General features: G+C 35.0%; 1 protein-coding gene across 6 annotated transcripts in view; it reads left to right on the forward strand.

Moving 5' to 3' along the window:
• Positions 1 to 18,257, forward strand: part of LOC119076979 (ADAMTS-like protein 1) — a 96,863-nt gene that overhangs the window by 52,590 nt on the left and 26,016 nt on the right. For all 6 annotated transcript variants that reach the window (XM_037184077.1, XM_037184081.1, XM_037184075.1 and 3 more), the window contains exons 3-10: positions 1,604 to 1,711; positions 1,767 to 1,919; positions 2,229 to 2,356; positions 5,722 to 5,878; positions 13,217 to 13,361; positions 16,320 to 16,449; positions 16,517 to 16,619; positions 16,781 to 16,876. In XM_037184077.1, the coding sequence (XP_037039972.1) occupies positions 1,604 to 1,711; positions 1,767 to 1,919; positions 2,229 to 2,356; positions 5,722 to 5,878; positions 13,217 to 13,361; positions 16,320 to 16,449; positions 16,517 to 16,619; positions 16,781 to 16,876 (1,020 nt within the window). The remainder of the gene's footprint in view (positions 1 to 1,603; positions 1,712 to 1,766; positions 1,920 to 2,228; positions 2,357 to 5,721; positions 5,879 to 13,216; positions 13,362 to 16,319; positions 16,450 to 16,516; positions 16,620 to 16,780; positions 16,877 to 18,257) is intronic.

The raw sequence follows: 18,257 nt of genomic DNA on the forward strand, positions 1-18,257 counted from the left end.
TCGCGGCTAAAATTTGCCCTTCTGCCAATTTTGATCTAGAATTTCTCTTTATCTATACTATCTTTGTAATGTTTACATTGATTTAATGATTTATTGAATCTGGTAGTATCTTTACAAACCGACTTAAAATTTTTATTCTGAGCCTGGTATCGTAAGGCAGAATAATCCATCGGTAGTCCCATTGCAACATTTTAAGACCAAATTAGTTCTTCTCACAAAACCGTATCTTGCTCGTAAATCGTGTTCGAACTCAATTAACTCAAAAGTGTGATTTCAAGACAATCAAATTATAAACGGAAAATAATAAGCAGTAGTATCATCATTCAATCCACAATATTATTGTTTAGACCTACTTTTAATCCCTGATGGAATCACATTTTTTCAATTTCTGGCGAAATCTAATCCCGAAAAAATTACTTTTTAAATCCCATATTTTTGTCTTTGTAGACTCACAGATTCTAACAACTGTGATTTTGCATGAATTTTGTGAATTTTTTCCAGTCCAAATTTTTAATGCAACCTCCAGGGCCCAAATTTTAAGGAGGTAAATTCAGAATTTTTTTTTTTGTTAAATGCAAAAAATATTATACGAAACTAGCTGATTGGCTCGAGGACCTGAGAAAGTCATAAAACGAACATGGGCATTTCGATAAGCGATCCTAGGAGTGAAAAATGCAAAAATTGTTTGTCAAATTTAATTTTTTTTTGAAAGTATTTAATTTACTTGAAATAATCTCTGGTATTCCTTTTAGCGATTACAAGCGCTCAAATCGCCAAATTAATGCCAAAAATAACATTGAACTTTAAATAAATTCCGAAATACGCGATGAAAGAAGACTATTTTTCACGCTAACTTTGGACATTATGCCGCTAAAAATAATTTCCCGATTCAACGTCATACTTTTGGTTTCATTTAATGAACAAATGGATAGAATTCCTTTAACTACTATAACTGTAGAGCAATCACGTCTTTTCAACACCAAAGTATGATTCACTTGATTAACCCCTTATGCTTACAACGTTACAACTTTAGCTTTCGTTGCCCGACGAACTTCTAAACATATGAACCTTTTTTAATCTTTTATCTACTTAAACATTTTCCTATGTCCTCTGCTCTTATAATAATGTTAAAAGCTGTGTATAATGACTAGCGACAGAACATTTTTTTGTTGTTGTTGTTAAGTAAATAATTCAATTTGAAGGAACGCTAAAATTCTTGACATTTTTAAGCCAATTATTTTTTTAATTAACTTAATTTTTTCTCACTGCTCTACTCGAAGTTTCAATTTAATCGTCTGAGAACCATACACTTTTCGAAGACGACGTTTTTTTTCTGCAGAATTTCCTTTTAATTGGGTTGGGGGGATGAAAATGTGAAGCGGTAATATAATATTTTCGCGGGGGGGATGGGAATAAAATTGAATTTTGTAGGCGTCTGGAAAGTTAAACATTTTCTAATTAAAAATAATTATTAAAATTTTCAATTGATTTGCAATTGAAGAAAAAATTATTAATCGAATTTACCGTCGCATTCATTTAGCTAATTTTCGCAGAAATTTTTCAATGAAAATCAAATCATTTTTTTTTGTCATGTCTCACGCAGAGTGTTTCAACTTACTTGATATCAACCGTAGTCAGTGATCATCATGGTGCGAATAAAACAATAGATGGTGTGTGGCCGACAGAAAGTGATTTGGAAAATGAATTAGAGGTAAGGTTGAAACTCCTTTCAAATATTTTCAAATTATAATTATAATATCGAATAGAAACGTGTCAAAAACATTGGATGGTCATCATGGTCGGAGTGGTCGACATGTTCTCGTTCTTGTGATGGTGGTGTAGCACAACAGTTGCGTCGATGTCGTGCTCCGAACGGTTGTCGTGGCGAACCAGTTCGACATAAGATTTGTAATATGCAGGTACGTTTCTCGGGTAGAATTTCACTTTTGATATTTATCGAACAACAAAATTTTTGATTAAATATTTGATTGAGCGGTCACCGATGATCGAAGTCATCAACAAAATTATTTTATCATTCGAAATAAGTGCAATACACAGAACAATGCCCTTTTTCTATCTGTCCTTTGAGACTTAATGTTTCGTGTTATATTCTTGATGTACTTACACACATATCCAATTCACATCCATTGATCTCATCGAGACTAATGTTCCATTGGGAATATGTAAATTTTATCGTTCCATTGTCTTACCCAGTTAATTAATTTCAGGCGTGCCCAGAATCACAAGACTTTCGAGCCGCCCAATGTGCTGCGTTCGACGAAGTTCCTTACGATGGCCAGTTGTATAAGTGGACGACACATTACGACTATTCAGAGCCATGTGCTCTGACGTGCAGGTATGTATTTACAGAGGAGAATAAATTGTTGTTGAGTAATTGTTATTTCTCATCGTTTGGGCAAATGAAATGTACTCGGGTAATAGAATTTATATGATGATGCGTTACAGCAGAGTACTATCGTAGTGCTCTGTGTGTGTGGTGTGGAAAATGGTTATTGGAATAGTTTGGAATAGTTTGTTGGGAGAAATTAAATGAATTCTCTGAATGTTGATACGTGGGTCGTTATACAAAGTTTTTACGATCCACAATAATCATTACATTACCACTAATTGAAAGCTACGCAAGATTTTTTTTGGTAAGCTAGAAGTTTTATAATCAATAGCAACATAATCGTGAGTGCTTTATTGGCCTAGGTTCTTCTTTTCATGCAACTGAAATTGAAATACTTTATTCTGAATATTCCCCATCAACCAAAGTGAACATGCTCTATCTTACACTTTGCCATTACAATATCTATTTTGACCTCATTTTTTTTACCATAAAACTCGCTTCTTAAGAGTCAATTCGCCAAAACTTCGAACAGCTTATATGTAATCGGGATTCAAGCCGACGGCGATCCAATCGAGCTATGGCTCAAATGAATCGTGGTTCAATTCTGATAATCGTGGAACAACTTTTTTCCCGAAAAAATTTTGTTGGGCTGTCATGGTTCTTAGAAAGTTTTTCTCCGAAGTGGTCGCGAAAATTGTTTTATATCAATTACTCCAACATGCGAGATGTGAATAATGTCAAATTGTGCACGTTTATGAAGGTCAATGAGCTGAATATTATTGACCAACAAACGCTTATGTTCGGCCCACCCACCCGCCGCAACAAGTGAAAAACCCCGAAAAAACCGAAAGTTTTGAAGGGCTCTGGGCGACTGGGAAAGTTAGTATCAGGAAGTTCTAACCCGGAGTTTTGAAGCTTACGTTAAGCTCTATCTATACCAACTGTCCCAGATAGAAATGGAGTTAATTGTCCACAATGTGTCTCAACCCATCAAATTTTGGAGAATCATCGAACTTTAAAGTTCCCGAAATAACGTTTTTTTCGAGCGAATTTTATTATTTATAGCTTTATGAGATAATAGTCAGTAAAACTAACTTGATACAGCCTGAAGATGTCTCATAAAACTTTTTTGTAGAGGACAGACGAAACGAACCGAAATTCTAAAATTTTACTTCATCAATTATTTGAAAATAGTAAATCGACCTCAAAATTGTTTTCCTGATCTACCCGATAAAGGATCTTCCTATTATATCAATTCAGTCTAACCAAAATACGTGAATTACAGAAATTGGAATTTCTCGATACATTGCATCCAGGCACTATATCCACTTTTATCTTATATTGAGAACTGCATTTTTTTAGATATGTGAGTTGGTGAAACAGAAACTAAACAGGAAAACAATTTTGAGGTCGATTTACTATTTTCAAATAATTGATGAAGTAAAATTTTAGAATTTTGGTTCGTTTCGTCAGTCTGTCCTCTACAAAAAAAATCTATGAGACATCTTCTGGCTGTATCAATTTAGTTTTACTATCTCGAAAACCTATAAATAACAATATTCACTCGAAAAAACGTTATTTGGGGAACTTTAGAGTTCGATGATTTTCCAAAATTTGATGGTTTGAGATACATTGTGAAAAATCAACTCCATTTGTATCTGGGACAGTTGGTATGGTCAAGTGGGGCGTCAATGGATAGAGCTTAAAGTAAGCTACAAAACTCCGGTTTTTTCGAGGTTTTTCACTTGTTGCGGCGGCTGGGTGGGCCGAACATAGGCGTTTGTTGGTCAATAATATTCAGGGCACAATTTGACATTATTCACATCACGCATGTTGGAGTAATTGATAAAAAACGATTTTCGTGACCACTTCCGAGAAAAATTTACTAAGGACCATGACAGCCCAACAAAATTTTTTCGGGCAAATAGTTGTTAAACGATATTCTTAGAATTGAACGACGATTCATTTGAGACCAGGGACTAAAGTAAGGAACAAGTGTGTAGGCAATTGGCGACAGTGCCCCTCAAAGTGGCGACACTGCCGTCGACATTTGCCACCACAGCAATTTCACTATGTATTTATGGCGAAACCGTTTGAAGTACTTGATTAGGCTCACGATCACGAGTCGCGATGTGTTTTATGACACACGGCCTGCGGTCTCGTGCCATAATTACACATCTATAGCATAATAAAGTACTTCGCAGTCGATGTAATAAATAACCCGATGAATTATAACTACTTCTGGTCAGATGATTGCCTGTAGGCTGCACGAACCAAGAAATTTAAAAATTTCGCTTGCGTCGCATTTTTCCTTTTAATGTTTTTATATACCTAAATAATTATTGGCTCGAATCAGAGATTCATTTATACTTTAAGAGTTGTGCAGTTTACTCTTTTTGTATCATCATAAGTCAGTATTAAAAAAATTCTTACCTAGGACCCGAAAAGTGCGATTTATGAAAATCTGTCTATTTGAAAAAATTCTGGTGGGTCAGTCTAATATTCACGAATAATAGACAGATTTATGAAAATTAGATTTGGCCCCTTCAGAGCAAAAAACATGGGCCCTGACAAGATGTGGCTAAACCGAAAAAAATCCTTATTTAAGTCCCTGTTTGAGACATACCTCAATCAGATCGCCGCCCGCTTGAATCCCGACTGTTCAAAGTTTTGGCGAATTCACTCTTAAGCGAATAGGATTGGTTAAAATTTTAAGTCTGTGGAAGCCAATAGGAATCCTTAACGGAGTGGTAATTTGAAGAAGCAAGCGACAACATTAAATGTAATTGAGGAAATCAACTTTCCATTCATTCAACAAACGCCATTAAAAACTGAATGCCCTCAACATCTTCATTTAACAGATTTTTTACTATTATGCGATGGTTGATTTGTTGATTAATTTGTCCGTACTCCATTAGCAAAACTCAGTCCAATAAATTAATTCCAGCACGCTTTTATTACCATGTTTATCGTATTCCCGGTAAACAACAATAAATTAAAATTAGAATAAATTCATTTTAATTAAGTCAACGCACATACCACACCATATACCATTAGTTCAGTATACATATCTTCATTGAAAATTAAGAGCACTATTGCTATTCCTTTCATATTGTTTGTTGTACCAATATACAACACACTATATATGTAACACACAACATCACCCCAAAGAACATCTATCTGAATGCCATACGGTTGTTATATCAATTTATGTAATAGACTTTCTTCATTTAACATTTTATTTCTGATTTTATTACTACTAGTAAGGCAACGAAGATAATATAAAGAAAATCAAGTGGAGAAGAAAACAATCCACTTTAACCACAATTACACAATTCAGCTGAAATTGATACGTTAATGAATATTTATAGAGGTCGACCAGCCCATTTGCCAGATGATAGCGACGACAGAGATTCCCTTGGTCTAGACGAGGAGCCAATTGTTATCGTTCAACTATTGAATCGAGTTCAAGATGGTACGAGATGCCGTACCGGCAGTTTAGACATGTGTATTCAAGGAAAATGTCAGGTAAGTTCCTATTTCCAGTGGAAAATCATTTTTTTTTCAGGTTCAATTTGATAGCGAAATGAGAATTTGCTTTTAGCAGTAGTCCATCGTTTAAATATTAACGAATGCAATCAGAAAGTGTCGCATCGTGCTCATTAATTGGTGTTTTTTACATACACAAAGCTCCTCAACGTATACATTAAAGTTTCCTGGAGCTTGACAACCGAAACTAGTACAAAGAAAATTATTTTAAGTAAACTTTAGGTACCGCAACGAAAATGTCAACGTTATTCTATCCCCATTGTTGTCACATCTTCTTCACTTCATTTATAGACAGCTTTCAACTTAAAGGAAAAAAAACAATCTTTCGTAACAAAACGTGCAGTGCACAGTGCATACACAGTAAAGTAAACTTACACTAATGAACTTTTCATTAATTACCTCATTATTATTGATATAAGAGCTTGCGTTGAACTTTTCCTTTGAGTTACTGAACAAATGGCATCTCCAATTTTGAGATTCCATTAATTACTGAATTTAGCTTAAAGTCGTTATCGTGCTTGGTATCGAATATCGTTTTTCTTTGCAACTTTTCAAAGAAACATTTCATATTGAATTAGAAAGTTGTTTCGGAACATGCTGGTCGAAGTATTCTATTACGCCGCGTCGTAGCGTACAGTAACAATGTTTTAAGTTAAACGAAAGGTGGAAATTCCCCATTTCGAGTGATACAGCAAAATTGAAACGAAATCTTGAGGGAACAATTTACTTGTATAGGTACTGATTACATACGTGAACAACTACGTCTATTACTTCTATTGTTTTTAACTTTCTGGTGTTGTTGCAAAATATTTTACTTTCGTTATTATTGATTTTGTTATAATATCAGGAGCACTATTCAGCGCTCATTCCTCATTTTTGATACCGTGGATGACGCTATTCTTAAAATCGTGGGCTCGTCAACTAAAATGCTGGAAACTAAAAGTAGATAATGTGACCTACTCGGACTACAAGGTGATTTTTTTTTGAATCGGACACTAAAGCGACCTCTCCGGCTCGGAGTGACTCTAAGAAAATTTTTCCCCGAAATGAAACGACCCGACCGGTTTTGATCTAATGGTAGTTTATAGAGAATTGACAGACGATTCTAATAAAAGTATCGTCGGGTCGAAAGGTTGTAGCTGTGTCTCAGGGTGTGGCATCAAAGTCCAATTTTATGGTTTTGTCAATTTCGATTTTTCATTTTATTGGCTTAAAATGAAGGCCAGCACATTCCATTTAACATATAAAAAATTTGGGGGGGTTTCAATTTTTTCAAAAAATCTTAAAAAACTTTCTTATGCCCACATTCCTGCGAATTTTTAATGGAAATGTATGGAAAGTAGGACTAAAAATTAAATTAATTGCTATGTACTGGTTGTCTCTGGTCTACCGAACAATTATATGAACTAACAAGAAATTTATCATTTTTACGATGTGAATGTGGACAACTTTCACTGATTTTTTCACCATCGGGAGGCTTTCTGGTCATGTCTAGCTCATCCACTGCTGAGTAGAACTTCAGTTGCTACTATATCTCATAGCCTGAGACCGCACTTTTCCAAAAATACCATCCTTGCCAGCCCTATTCGCTATCTGTCTTGTATTCCTTACGATGTCAAATATGTGGGTAAGTCAACGTACTCGAAAGATTTTTTATGAAGTTTTTTATTTCCAATTTTAGACGAAATAAAGTTACAAATTATGTCAAACCACCTTAGGTTATGGACTCATTTAATGAAGTTTACACGCAAGGTGATACATTCTGATAAACCTTAGTTCAGGTCTATTAGACATACAGGGGCCATTCACAAATTACGCACGCACCAAATTCGAAATTTCAGACCCCCCTCCCCCCTTTCACGCGAAAATGTATGGAGAAAATTTCAAAAATGTATGAAGCGTACTCTTTTGTCAAACCCCACCTCCACCCTTAAGAGCGTGCGTAATTTGTGAATGGCCCCTACAGATCATTGATTTCTTCTGACTACTGATTGTGTTAAGAAATATCAGAATGTATCACCAAACAAAATTACACAACTTGCACTGAACTATAAATATAATAGTAGATTACTGTGCCAGTGAAGGAATTTGATGTCTCGTATCCGGATGAGTAACAGTAGCTGAGAACGTCAGGCTGAGGTACTTTTACTCATCGTGATACGAGATATCAAATTCATTCACGTGTGCAGTATGGCGTTTTACTTTACGAGCGAGGGAAAGGGTCTTCACTAGTGAGGGAATGGCCATATTACCTCACTAGTAAAGTAAAAGCTTTAACGTCTACTGAATAGTAGCATATCAACCTATGTCTCCTATAGTTATTTGTTTACCAATGCGAGGGGATAAAATAGGAAATTCCAATGAGAGAGGTGAACACAACGTTTTTCAAATGTGAGAGGTGTCATTTACTGTTTCTCTCCACGAAACAAAAAGCATCAATTCACCATACCATCTCTCAAAACATAAACAAAGTGACATGAGGAATCTCTATTTTTCCCCAACTTTCTAACTGGAAACGTCATTCGACCAATCGTCAACAAAACGCAATTTTCTCATGGCCTATCGAGGGAAGAAAATGAGGTATATGAGACCGCACATATGAAAAATATGTTGAATTTTAGTAACTAAAATGACTCGTATGTCCTGAGGAAATTTATACTTAATTACAATTACAAAAACCTTTTGTGATCGAAATTTCAAACAAAATCTTTTGTAGTTTGGAATTTATAATAATTGAACAGTGCCCAAAGTTCTAATATAATAAATTGCTTCCAGATAAAGTTCCTTGTGATCAAGTGCTTGCGTTCATTTAGGCATTAATGCAGTAGTGCACTTTACCAATAATTAAATTTAAAAAGCTTTTAGAATATATTTTGTAATGCGATGGTGTAGCATTAAATTTATCACCTCACAACACACATACACATTACACACGGAGCATGTATTATGTCGCTCCACCGAAATGAACCACTAAAAACTCGGAAAAGACATTTAAATTGTGGCACCCCTTCAATGTTGAACCACCGACTATAATTGCAAGTAAATCTTTATATTCAAGTAACATTTCCCGGTTTTCGTTTCGCAACTGCAAACTCTTTATTTAACTAACTTTCTCTGTCGACTTTGAAACTGATTAATGGATATCTCCCTTTAAAACCGAACCGAGAACGGCTGCGAATTAAAACAAAAAAAAATATAGAAATTTTATACGAAAAAGCTTCTTTTTAAGCAAGCCCAGGACGAAGAAAATCTACGACTGAAATGGAAAATGTAATTAATGGAATCTAAATGTCAAACAAACTTGTTTCCATATAATTTGTAGAGTTTTCCATTAAAACACAAAACTTGAAATCATTTTGAAAGTTTGTTCGCCTTCGCTTTCAATGTGAAGTGCTAAGCATTATTCATGAGAGAGTACATGTTTTATACACGGTAAAGCTTTTGGTCCCGTTGGAGTTCTTCTCACTTCTTAAAATCCATCTTAAATAAACACTTTTCATTCATTTCGTATTATAAAGTATATATACGTGGATGTGGAGCACACATTTCACAATTTCATACCTAAGTGGAATGTTTGTCCTATATATACCTTTATTTGAAAGCGATTTGACTACACCGCCAGCATGCTGAAGAACAATGACTTTTCCAAGATTCCATAAATTCTCGAAATTGAATGGAACAACTAAGCTTATTGTTTCGCGTTCGAAATTTATCGACATGTAGTTATTGTTGCTTTCTCCAAGGATTTTGATTTTGTTGTCGTACGCCTTTTGTTGTTAGTTGTAAGAATCTTGAAAACACCATGTCACTGTACGCCAACGATATACCGGTGATATTTCTAATACACAGAGGAAAATGGTATGTTTAGTCGACATTGTAGGTGTATTTCGAATCCCTTCGATAATTGCGTTGAATAGATAAATTTTATATTTGACTTGGGCTTTAGTTTGAGAATCACCAAAGGTTATTGGCAATAGTTCTCAGAATATATTTTAATACGACCCATTATAATAGCATACAAATCCAATATAAACCCAACAAACAGTAGCTTCAACAAACACCCATCTTTTTGCATCCAACATTAGTCTTTGTGTGCGCAAGCTACATTTCTGTTTAGACGTGCACAGTCTTCTCAACAGCAGCAGTACTTCAATCACTCAATCACTTCCGGTTTTTCTTTAAAAAATAAACCGCGAAGTAGAACTGGGCGTTTGTTAGTGAATTTGTATGTTTGTCAATACTTTCCCATGAGTATAAAATTCATAAAAACATTTTCATAGACATCACTATAATTATCGACTGTTTACCTTCTTTTCTGATCTAAATACTTTCAATAGTCTATATATAGGATCGAATTAGTCAGAGATCTCAAGAGGGATTCTTTTGAAAATCCACCTATCAAAATCGGACCCATTTCGTCTGGGATGGATATATACATGGTTTGAAAGGTCTTTGCCAGTAGACCTTAAAACAGGCCTCACACAGTCTCGAGCCACATCTGGTTGCTGGTGGAAGATCTCCGAAGTTGGAAAAATAGTGTTTTTTATCCGAAATTTTAGGCCGTTATAAATGATCGTTCCGGGTGAGAGTGGGCTCGTTGGAAAGCTTAGCTCAAGTACTTTCGAGTCATGCCTAGTTTGATTAGATTCATTGATATATGTTTGCAAAAAATGCAAGAAATTTTTTTCAAAACCTGTGTGAACTTTAGGCAGTTCTGGGCTAGTACTGATGACGCTTAATGTGAACCTAAGATGCTAATCGTAACATACATTGTCTAAGCTTTTCATTGATACCTCATTTGCAGTGCTGGTGACTGCTGGCGAGTTTTACGAGTAGCGGTTGTACTAACATAACGTTCTGTTATGTCAGCAATCACCAGCACTACAAATGAGGTATCAACGGAAAGCTTACACAATGTATGTTACAACTAGCATGTTAGGTTCACATTAAGCGTCATCAGTACCAGCCCAGTCATCAGTACCTGTCTAAAGTTCACACAGATTTTGAAAATTTTTCTTGCAAATTTTTGCAAACATATATCAATGAATCTAATCAAACTAGACGTGACCCGAAAGTACTTAAGCTAAGCTTTCCAACGAGCTCACTCTCACCCGGAACGATCATTTATAACGGCCAAAAAATTCGGATAAAAAAGACTATTTTTCCAACTTCGGAGATCTTCCACAGGTGTGGCTCGAGACTGTGTGAGGCCTGTTTTAAGGTCTACTGGCAAAGACCTTTCAAACCATGTATATATCAATCCCAGACGAAATGGGTCCGATTTTGATAGGTGGATTTTCAAAAGAATCCCTCCTTTTATTTTCTTCATCGCAAGAGTTTGCACATACGTATATTTGGATATATCAGTTTGGGACGACAAATAAATTCCCGTTCATCATGTAAATCACAGAAGCCTTCCTGTTGCCTGTCTGTAGGACTGTAGGAATTTCTGTTGAAGAAATTTAGGTAATCGCATATTAAATGTATGCCCGTTTCTATTTCTACGTTGCAACAACATCTTAGAGTTTCCGAAAGCCTAAACTTATTTAGGAGCTAATTCAGCCTGCAATGTCCGGTAATTCTTCTAGAGATACGAGTCAAAACTCAAGCTTATTTAATTTTCTCTCAGATTGTACCTAGCGTAATTCGTTAATTTGAGGTGTATATAATACCACATAGGAGGGAATGTGACTCAAGAACTAAATAAGTCGAAAATGTAGGACAATCAAACAGTATGGCACGAAAGAAAATATAAAATTCCTCATTACATTCATTAACATACAAAACACCATTCTGGTGTACCATGTCAATGTTTATTTTCTTGTCTCTTTTTTGAATAACTAACCAACCCAAGATTTATCACTTAATAATGCGTTGCGTAATATACTCTACATGCTAAGGCATTACCAACTAATTAACATTATCAACTAATTGTTTAAAGCTTGTAACACTTTCATTACGCAAGAGAAATGAGAGTACGACAGTCCATAATTCAAAACGGAAGAAATATTTCTGGCCATGTTCTGAACAAGGGGGTATGACGTTTTGATGTCTCAAAAATTTTAATGGAAAAATCCGCTGAACTGTAAAATTTTGCGATTCCGTAAGTGTATTATCTTGTCCTTCAGAACCCATTAAACAAAGTCCTTGTGGTACTCAGTGATCACGGTTTTACAACAATCCAAAACAATGATAATAATAAGTAATAATAAAGGCTGTGATTCGTGTTCTCTTAAATGACAGACCCAAGGCCCAGTTTTAAACAGAAGAGGATAACAAATTTATAATACTGATTATTATATATGGCAAGGTAACACGCGTGTAGTTTATTAAATTGAATATTTGAACGACAAAATAAATAGAAGACAAAAATTAATTTTGTTGAAGACAAAGACTAATTGAAAATTTTAGTGGAACACCTAGGTTTTCATCAGAAAATCACAATTTTAGAATAATTTATAAACTTTATATGCAGAATTTGTAGACTACGTCGAGATTGATAATCGATAAGTTAAAATTCTTGTACTAGTTCTACTTTTAGTGGTATTATACAAATGCCCTACATAGACAACACTCCATAGTTTCTGTACTCAAACAAAACAGCCAAGACGAGAAACTTTTCATTAGGCTTAAATACCAACTGCACATGCAAAGACTTAGAGAAGCTATTAAAATTGTTCAATTTGCATGAGAAGACAAACCAATAACATATTTTACCAAATCTATTGCTTTATACTTAGTCAAGCGATTTTATGTGAATTTCCATATTCCATAGAGGAACGCATCTACGATGGACAAACAAGCATACCTTGCATACATCGTTTAATCAAGCTCTAGTTTACCACCGCAAATTGTACCTACTACGGGATATGGAATTTTGTCATAGATTTGATCAAAAGAAATAAGTTTTGAACACAAAGGGCTGTTTTACACTGAATAAGTTCAAAATAGTTATCTAATTATTCTCTAGTTCTTTCTAGCTCAACCTGTCTATTGTTTTCAACAGTTAATGAGCTATCTTTGATTGTTACTGGTATAGTTTTAGGTAAACGTTCCCCAAACATAGTTTTTACCCTGAAACAATAATATTTCTTGAACGAGTCTCTGAGATGCTGTGTTACGTCAACCAAAAGTATAACAATAATTTCAACATTCGACCCAATCCATCTTTAATGTTAATGTAACGTTAACACATTTAAGATTACAGGTACAGACTCAACTATCCATCTCGATCCTTTACATTGAAACCAAAATGGTTTTCATTTATCTAAACAAAAATAAATTAAATTAAATTTCTTTCCGTTCTGTATATTTCAGCGTGTTGGTTGTGATTTAAAGATTGGATCAGCAAAAAAGGTAGACGCATGCGGTGTTTGTGGTGGTGATGGAACTTCTTGTACACAACCTCTTTACAACTGGGAGATAGCACCAATGTCACTTTGTTCAGTTACGTGCGGAGGAGGTAAGCCTAAAAAAAAATAAATTTTCATTGCGATATATGTGTGTGCGTATTCCCTATATCCTTCGGAATAGACAATAGATATATTACACCAAGTCGACACAAGTACAATAAAAGCTCAAGTAAAATATAGAATATGCAAAACAGTGTCGTTTATCATTATTGACATACAAAGTTGTCAAATATAATCTCATGAAAATATATATAAAAGGTTTATGGGATTGTGTTTTTTTTTCCTGCTTGGATTTGCATAAAAGATTGTCGAGGAACGAGAACTACTTATTTATACTCTAGAACACAGCCAATTTTGATTCAGCCATGTGACAGTACATTTTGATAGCCGACAATTCCGAAATCTGATAATGTGCTGGATTTTCTAAGTAAATAATCGGATTAATTGAAATCAACGCGCCGAACAAATTCCTTAAATATTCGAATTATTCTTCTGTCTTATTGACAAGTGAAGGACAGTGAACCGAAATTTTCAATTTGGGTGGCGGGTTTTAAAAAAAGGGTATACTGAACACCAATCCAAGTTCCAACGAAGAATGTTAAAGGGTATGGGCTCTGAAGCTTGCTTCTGTTTTTCAATACAGTAGTAAGCTCCTGAAAATTGGTTATGGTTACTTGTGGAATGGAATTATTTTCGTATGAGGAAAGTTATGAAAATTGTCACTTCAGCCATAAAAATTCAGAAAATCTTCCCAATCGACTCTATCTCACTATTTCTCGGTCACTCCATCCCGAAACCAAGATAGTTTTTCTAATAGCTTGTACTTCATTAGTTTGCCATAAAATTGGTTATGTAATAGGAAGGATAGCCAACTCATCGCTTATTTTCGTCGTTGTTGTTTGATGACAGATGCAACCCTCCTTTTCTGGACAGGAGAAATGGTATGCACTAGCTGTTATTATCAAAAAATATGATGAATGTTTGGAGGGTTCTGCTGGCTTGCAAGAGCGCATTACCACGGAACTAACTATCCTACCCTCTTTCATTCCATCTATACCATGCTCCAGATAGTGTGTTGCAAGACAAAATGTTAGTGTACCTAAAACGTCTAGACCCAAATTTATCAATGATTTCAATTATTTATGGTCCTCTAGCAGGATGGAGCGCTTTAAATGGAATGAACCAAACTAAAATCACATGTTTAGCGCGAAATTGTCTTACATTTTCTTCCTACTAGGTGAAGTATCTCTTTCAATTGACTTCATAAAATGATCATAAACCAAATTGAATGTGACGAATATGTGTTTAACCTGTCATCTGTTATCGATAACGACGACAAAAATAATGACAAGCTTTGGGTAATATGGTCATTTATATAGAAAAATGCATGTTTAAAATTTGAAGTACAAGAGTTGAAATCAACCGATTAAAAATAATTTGATCGATGGAAGTAATAGACCCGATAATAATACTTGTCATAGAGATGCTTACAGTTTATTTACAGTCAATACATGGTCAATCAAGGTCAACATGTACTTTCTACTTCCTAAGAGGTTACACTTACATCCAACTATACATCTTAAGTGACATCTGGTCATCTGAGTGTGAACATCTGGTCATTATCGTAAATACTCCAGTCTACATTTTGTAGATTTGAACGCTAAATTTAAGGCAGACTACTGATAACTGACATTCTTGTTGATCTAACAAGATCAGAGATTAATGCGAAATCTTTTGCTTCATTTCTATTAATTTGCATTTCGCTGTTTAAGAGCGAATTCGACAGAGCTTTCAGAGCTTTGTCGCTATTTTTTGTCGCCGTTGTCTACAATGCCTATTATTAGTCCCATCTACTTCCATTGGCGCATCTTTTGGCGTAGTATTTCCTTCTATTGGTGTACTATTTCCTTGTAAATGAAATTACCGAATTCATATAACAGACGGATATCCAAAAGTAGTAGGACATTTTGAAAACAAGGAGTTCATAGCAGTCGGGTCCCTTGTGTCGAACCGCTCGCTTTAAGTTTTTCAAACTTTTTAGTTATCATATAAGATTGGAAATGAAAAGTTGTGCAAAAAAATTTTCTTCTTCGGAAATCGACTTTTCCAGCACATTTTTGACGAACGTAGTCATTTTGCTGATACGAGGGCCTGGCCTAAAGAGTAACTTGAAGCTTTATTTCTAAACCTAACTTCAAAAAAAGCCTTTTCGAGTGATTTGTTTACTTTCACAAAAAATTAAAGCTTGAAACAATGTTTGTATAAGGCGGATGGGAGATTAGTCGCAATTGTTTCATCGAATTAACAATATGGAAATAAAAATCCTTGGTGACACTCCACTCATAGAAACAAAGTAATTCCAGACACATCGAGCATTATCCGAAAAACACGAAAAGAAAAACTCAAAAACTCATTTTCTACTTTTGCGCCTTACACATCAGACTAAAAATGACAACAGAAACATAGAAAACTGTTTGATCGAAATGTTTAAACGACATTTGAATATAAATCATGTAATTTATAGACACAAAAGGTCTGAAGAGGATCCGCATTAAATTAACCTATTGATAGAGAAAGAGGCTCGTATTGTGAACTTTTGTAACGTCTATAATTTGCAACGGAAAACTTCAATTGTCTTTGTTTAGTGTATATAATATGCGAAAGGGTGGTTAGTGGAAACAGCATAGTGTACGGATGGTGGCGTTTATTTTTAAAATTACTAAAACAAATAGACAAAAATAATTTTCAATTTATATGCGATTTGAACGGCAAAAAGTCCTTGTACACAATCGTATAAATAGAAACTGGAGCAAGTGAAGCATTTAGATGACTTAGTAACCATGCATATAGTCAGCTTAGCATGTATATTTATGTAACATATAATTCAAATTGCTAAATTTATGTACCAACATATTGTTGTTGATGATGGTGATGATGATGACGACGTTTTATGGCAATTTGTGCAGATTTTCCAAATTAATTCAAAATAAACTTTCTATCAAAATTAGGCTACAAAATGTCCAGACCGACTTGTCGAAATCGTGTTACTGGCGGCGATGTAGATGAACAGTTATGCAGTGGTATCACCAGACCAGAACCAGCTGTGGTACAATGTAATACACACATGTGTCCGCCAAAGTAATTTTCGCCGGATTGAATGCAAAGACATTTTTATTGAATTAAATTATTTATCGTCCTTGTGCAGGTGGATTGCGGACGAATGGAGTGCTTGCACCAAAACATGTGGTGGTGGTATAATGGAACGAACAGTTATTTGTACCGAAGAGAGTAATGGTATTAAGAATAAGGTAAAATTAAATTTATTTTACTTAAAAAATTATTTTAAGCTTTCAAAGCGTTATATTTTTCTTGTAACAAAAAAAAATAATTCAAAAGGCAGATGTGCCCAATGTATGGAAGAGTATATAGTTTGATTTAATGTCGTTTTCCGCCTGTTTTTGCCAAACAGGTCCCAGACGACGTTTGCCGAAGCACAAAGCCATCAAATGTGGAACAGTGTAACGTACACGATTGTCCCAAGTGGATTATACGAGAATGGTCGGGCGTAAGTACACATTTTTATCATTTTATTTTCATCAAATGCTTTTATTTAAAAAGTAAAATGCCATTACGTTGCGTTCTACTAGTACCTGTGCTGCCGCTTTAGGCATTATTCATCATTAATTTTAGCAAAACAACTCATTATTTTGCTTTCGATGTTTTATGATTTTGCGTATGTGTAGTAGTCCTGCCAAATTACAGTAGAGATGGGACTGAGTCCTACAGATTATTATTTCGAGGATTTCCCTTCGTTTTTTGTTTTAATCCGGCTAACAGGTCTCGAACGTTTTCTAAGTAGAGGTCTTCTGGGAAAGACTTGTAATTTTGCCAAAACACAATTTTTGTTGAAATTCTTATCTTCAAAATTAAAGAAAATCTCTTAACAATTTTAAGTCGTTGTGCGTTCATCCAACGCACTACAAGCATGAGTGGTACTCTAAATAGAGTACTGAGACTTGACAGTGTATCATTAGTACATTGAATGACAAGGGGCGAAAGTAAAAAAATTCAACCGTGTGCGAGAGTTGATGCCCGCGCCGAAGGCAAGGGCCTCAATCGCACAGGTTGAATTTTTTTTACTTTTGCCCCGAGTCGTTCATACTATTTTTTTTGATACCAACATCGAAAGTTGATACGTATTGCAAACAGCAGAACAAAATGTTGAAATATAAAGGCATTTAGCCAGAAAATGCGGGGGTCCAGGGGGCGGCAGCCCCCTGGTATATCAAAAATTTAATTATTTAGCCATCACAACAATAACACACACAAAAATTAACAAATAACTAACAAATCATTAACAACAAAAATTATCAACTTCGTATGTTAATTTCAATAAGAGCACTGGCGCACGCTTTATTTCAATTTTGATCGCAGTACACTTATTGACAAGAGTCGACTATTACATTATGTAGTCGACTTTCGCATTATGTATATTGACTTTCGCTTTATGTATTCTTTCTTTCTCCCCGCTCAAACACATAACTTGCATTTTTTTACTTTCTCCCCGGATTTCGAGGGCGAAAGTATCAACTTTCGATGTTGGGATCAAAAAAACAAACATTTCTATGTAAAATAGAGTACTTTCTACAGCTGACCACTATTCATGCTTAAGAGTCAATTTGCCAAAACTTCTAACAAGTTGTATGAAACTAATGAAGTAATTATGTTTTCACGCCAGAAATCATGAAAAAATGGTCTGCACTAGGGTGACCAAAATAGTTTTTGTTGCATATCACCAACAATTAAATAGCCTCGAGGCTGTTTACCAACAATACGTGATGCATTTATCTGAAATTATGGTGGTTGGCAGAGGTGTTGAGGGCGCACATGTTGGCCAATTCCAATATTCTTAGCGTCTAGTTAATTTTTTCTGACGAATTAGACCT

Source organism: Bradysia coprophila, unplaced genomic scaffold (genome assembly GCF_014529535.1).
Source record: "Bradysia coprophila strain Holo2 unplaced genomic scaffold, BU_Bcop_v1 contig_232, whole genome shotgun sequence".
In the NCBI taxonomy this organism is placed as follows: Eukaryota; Metazoa; Arthropoda; class Insecta; order Diptera; family Sciaridae; genus Bradysia; species Bradysia coprophila.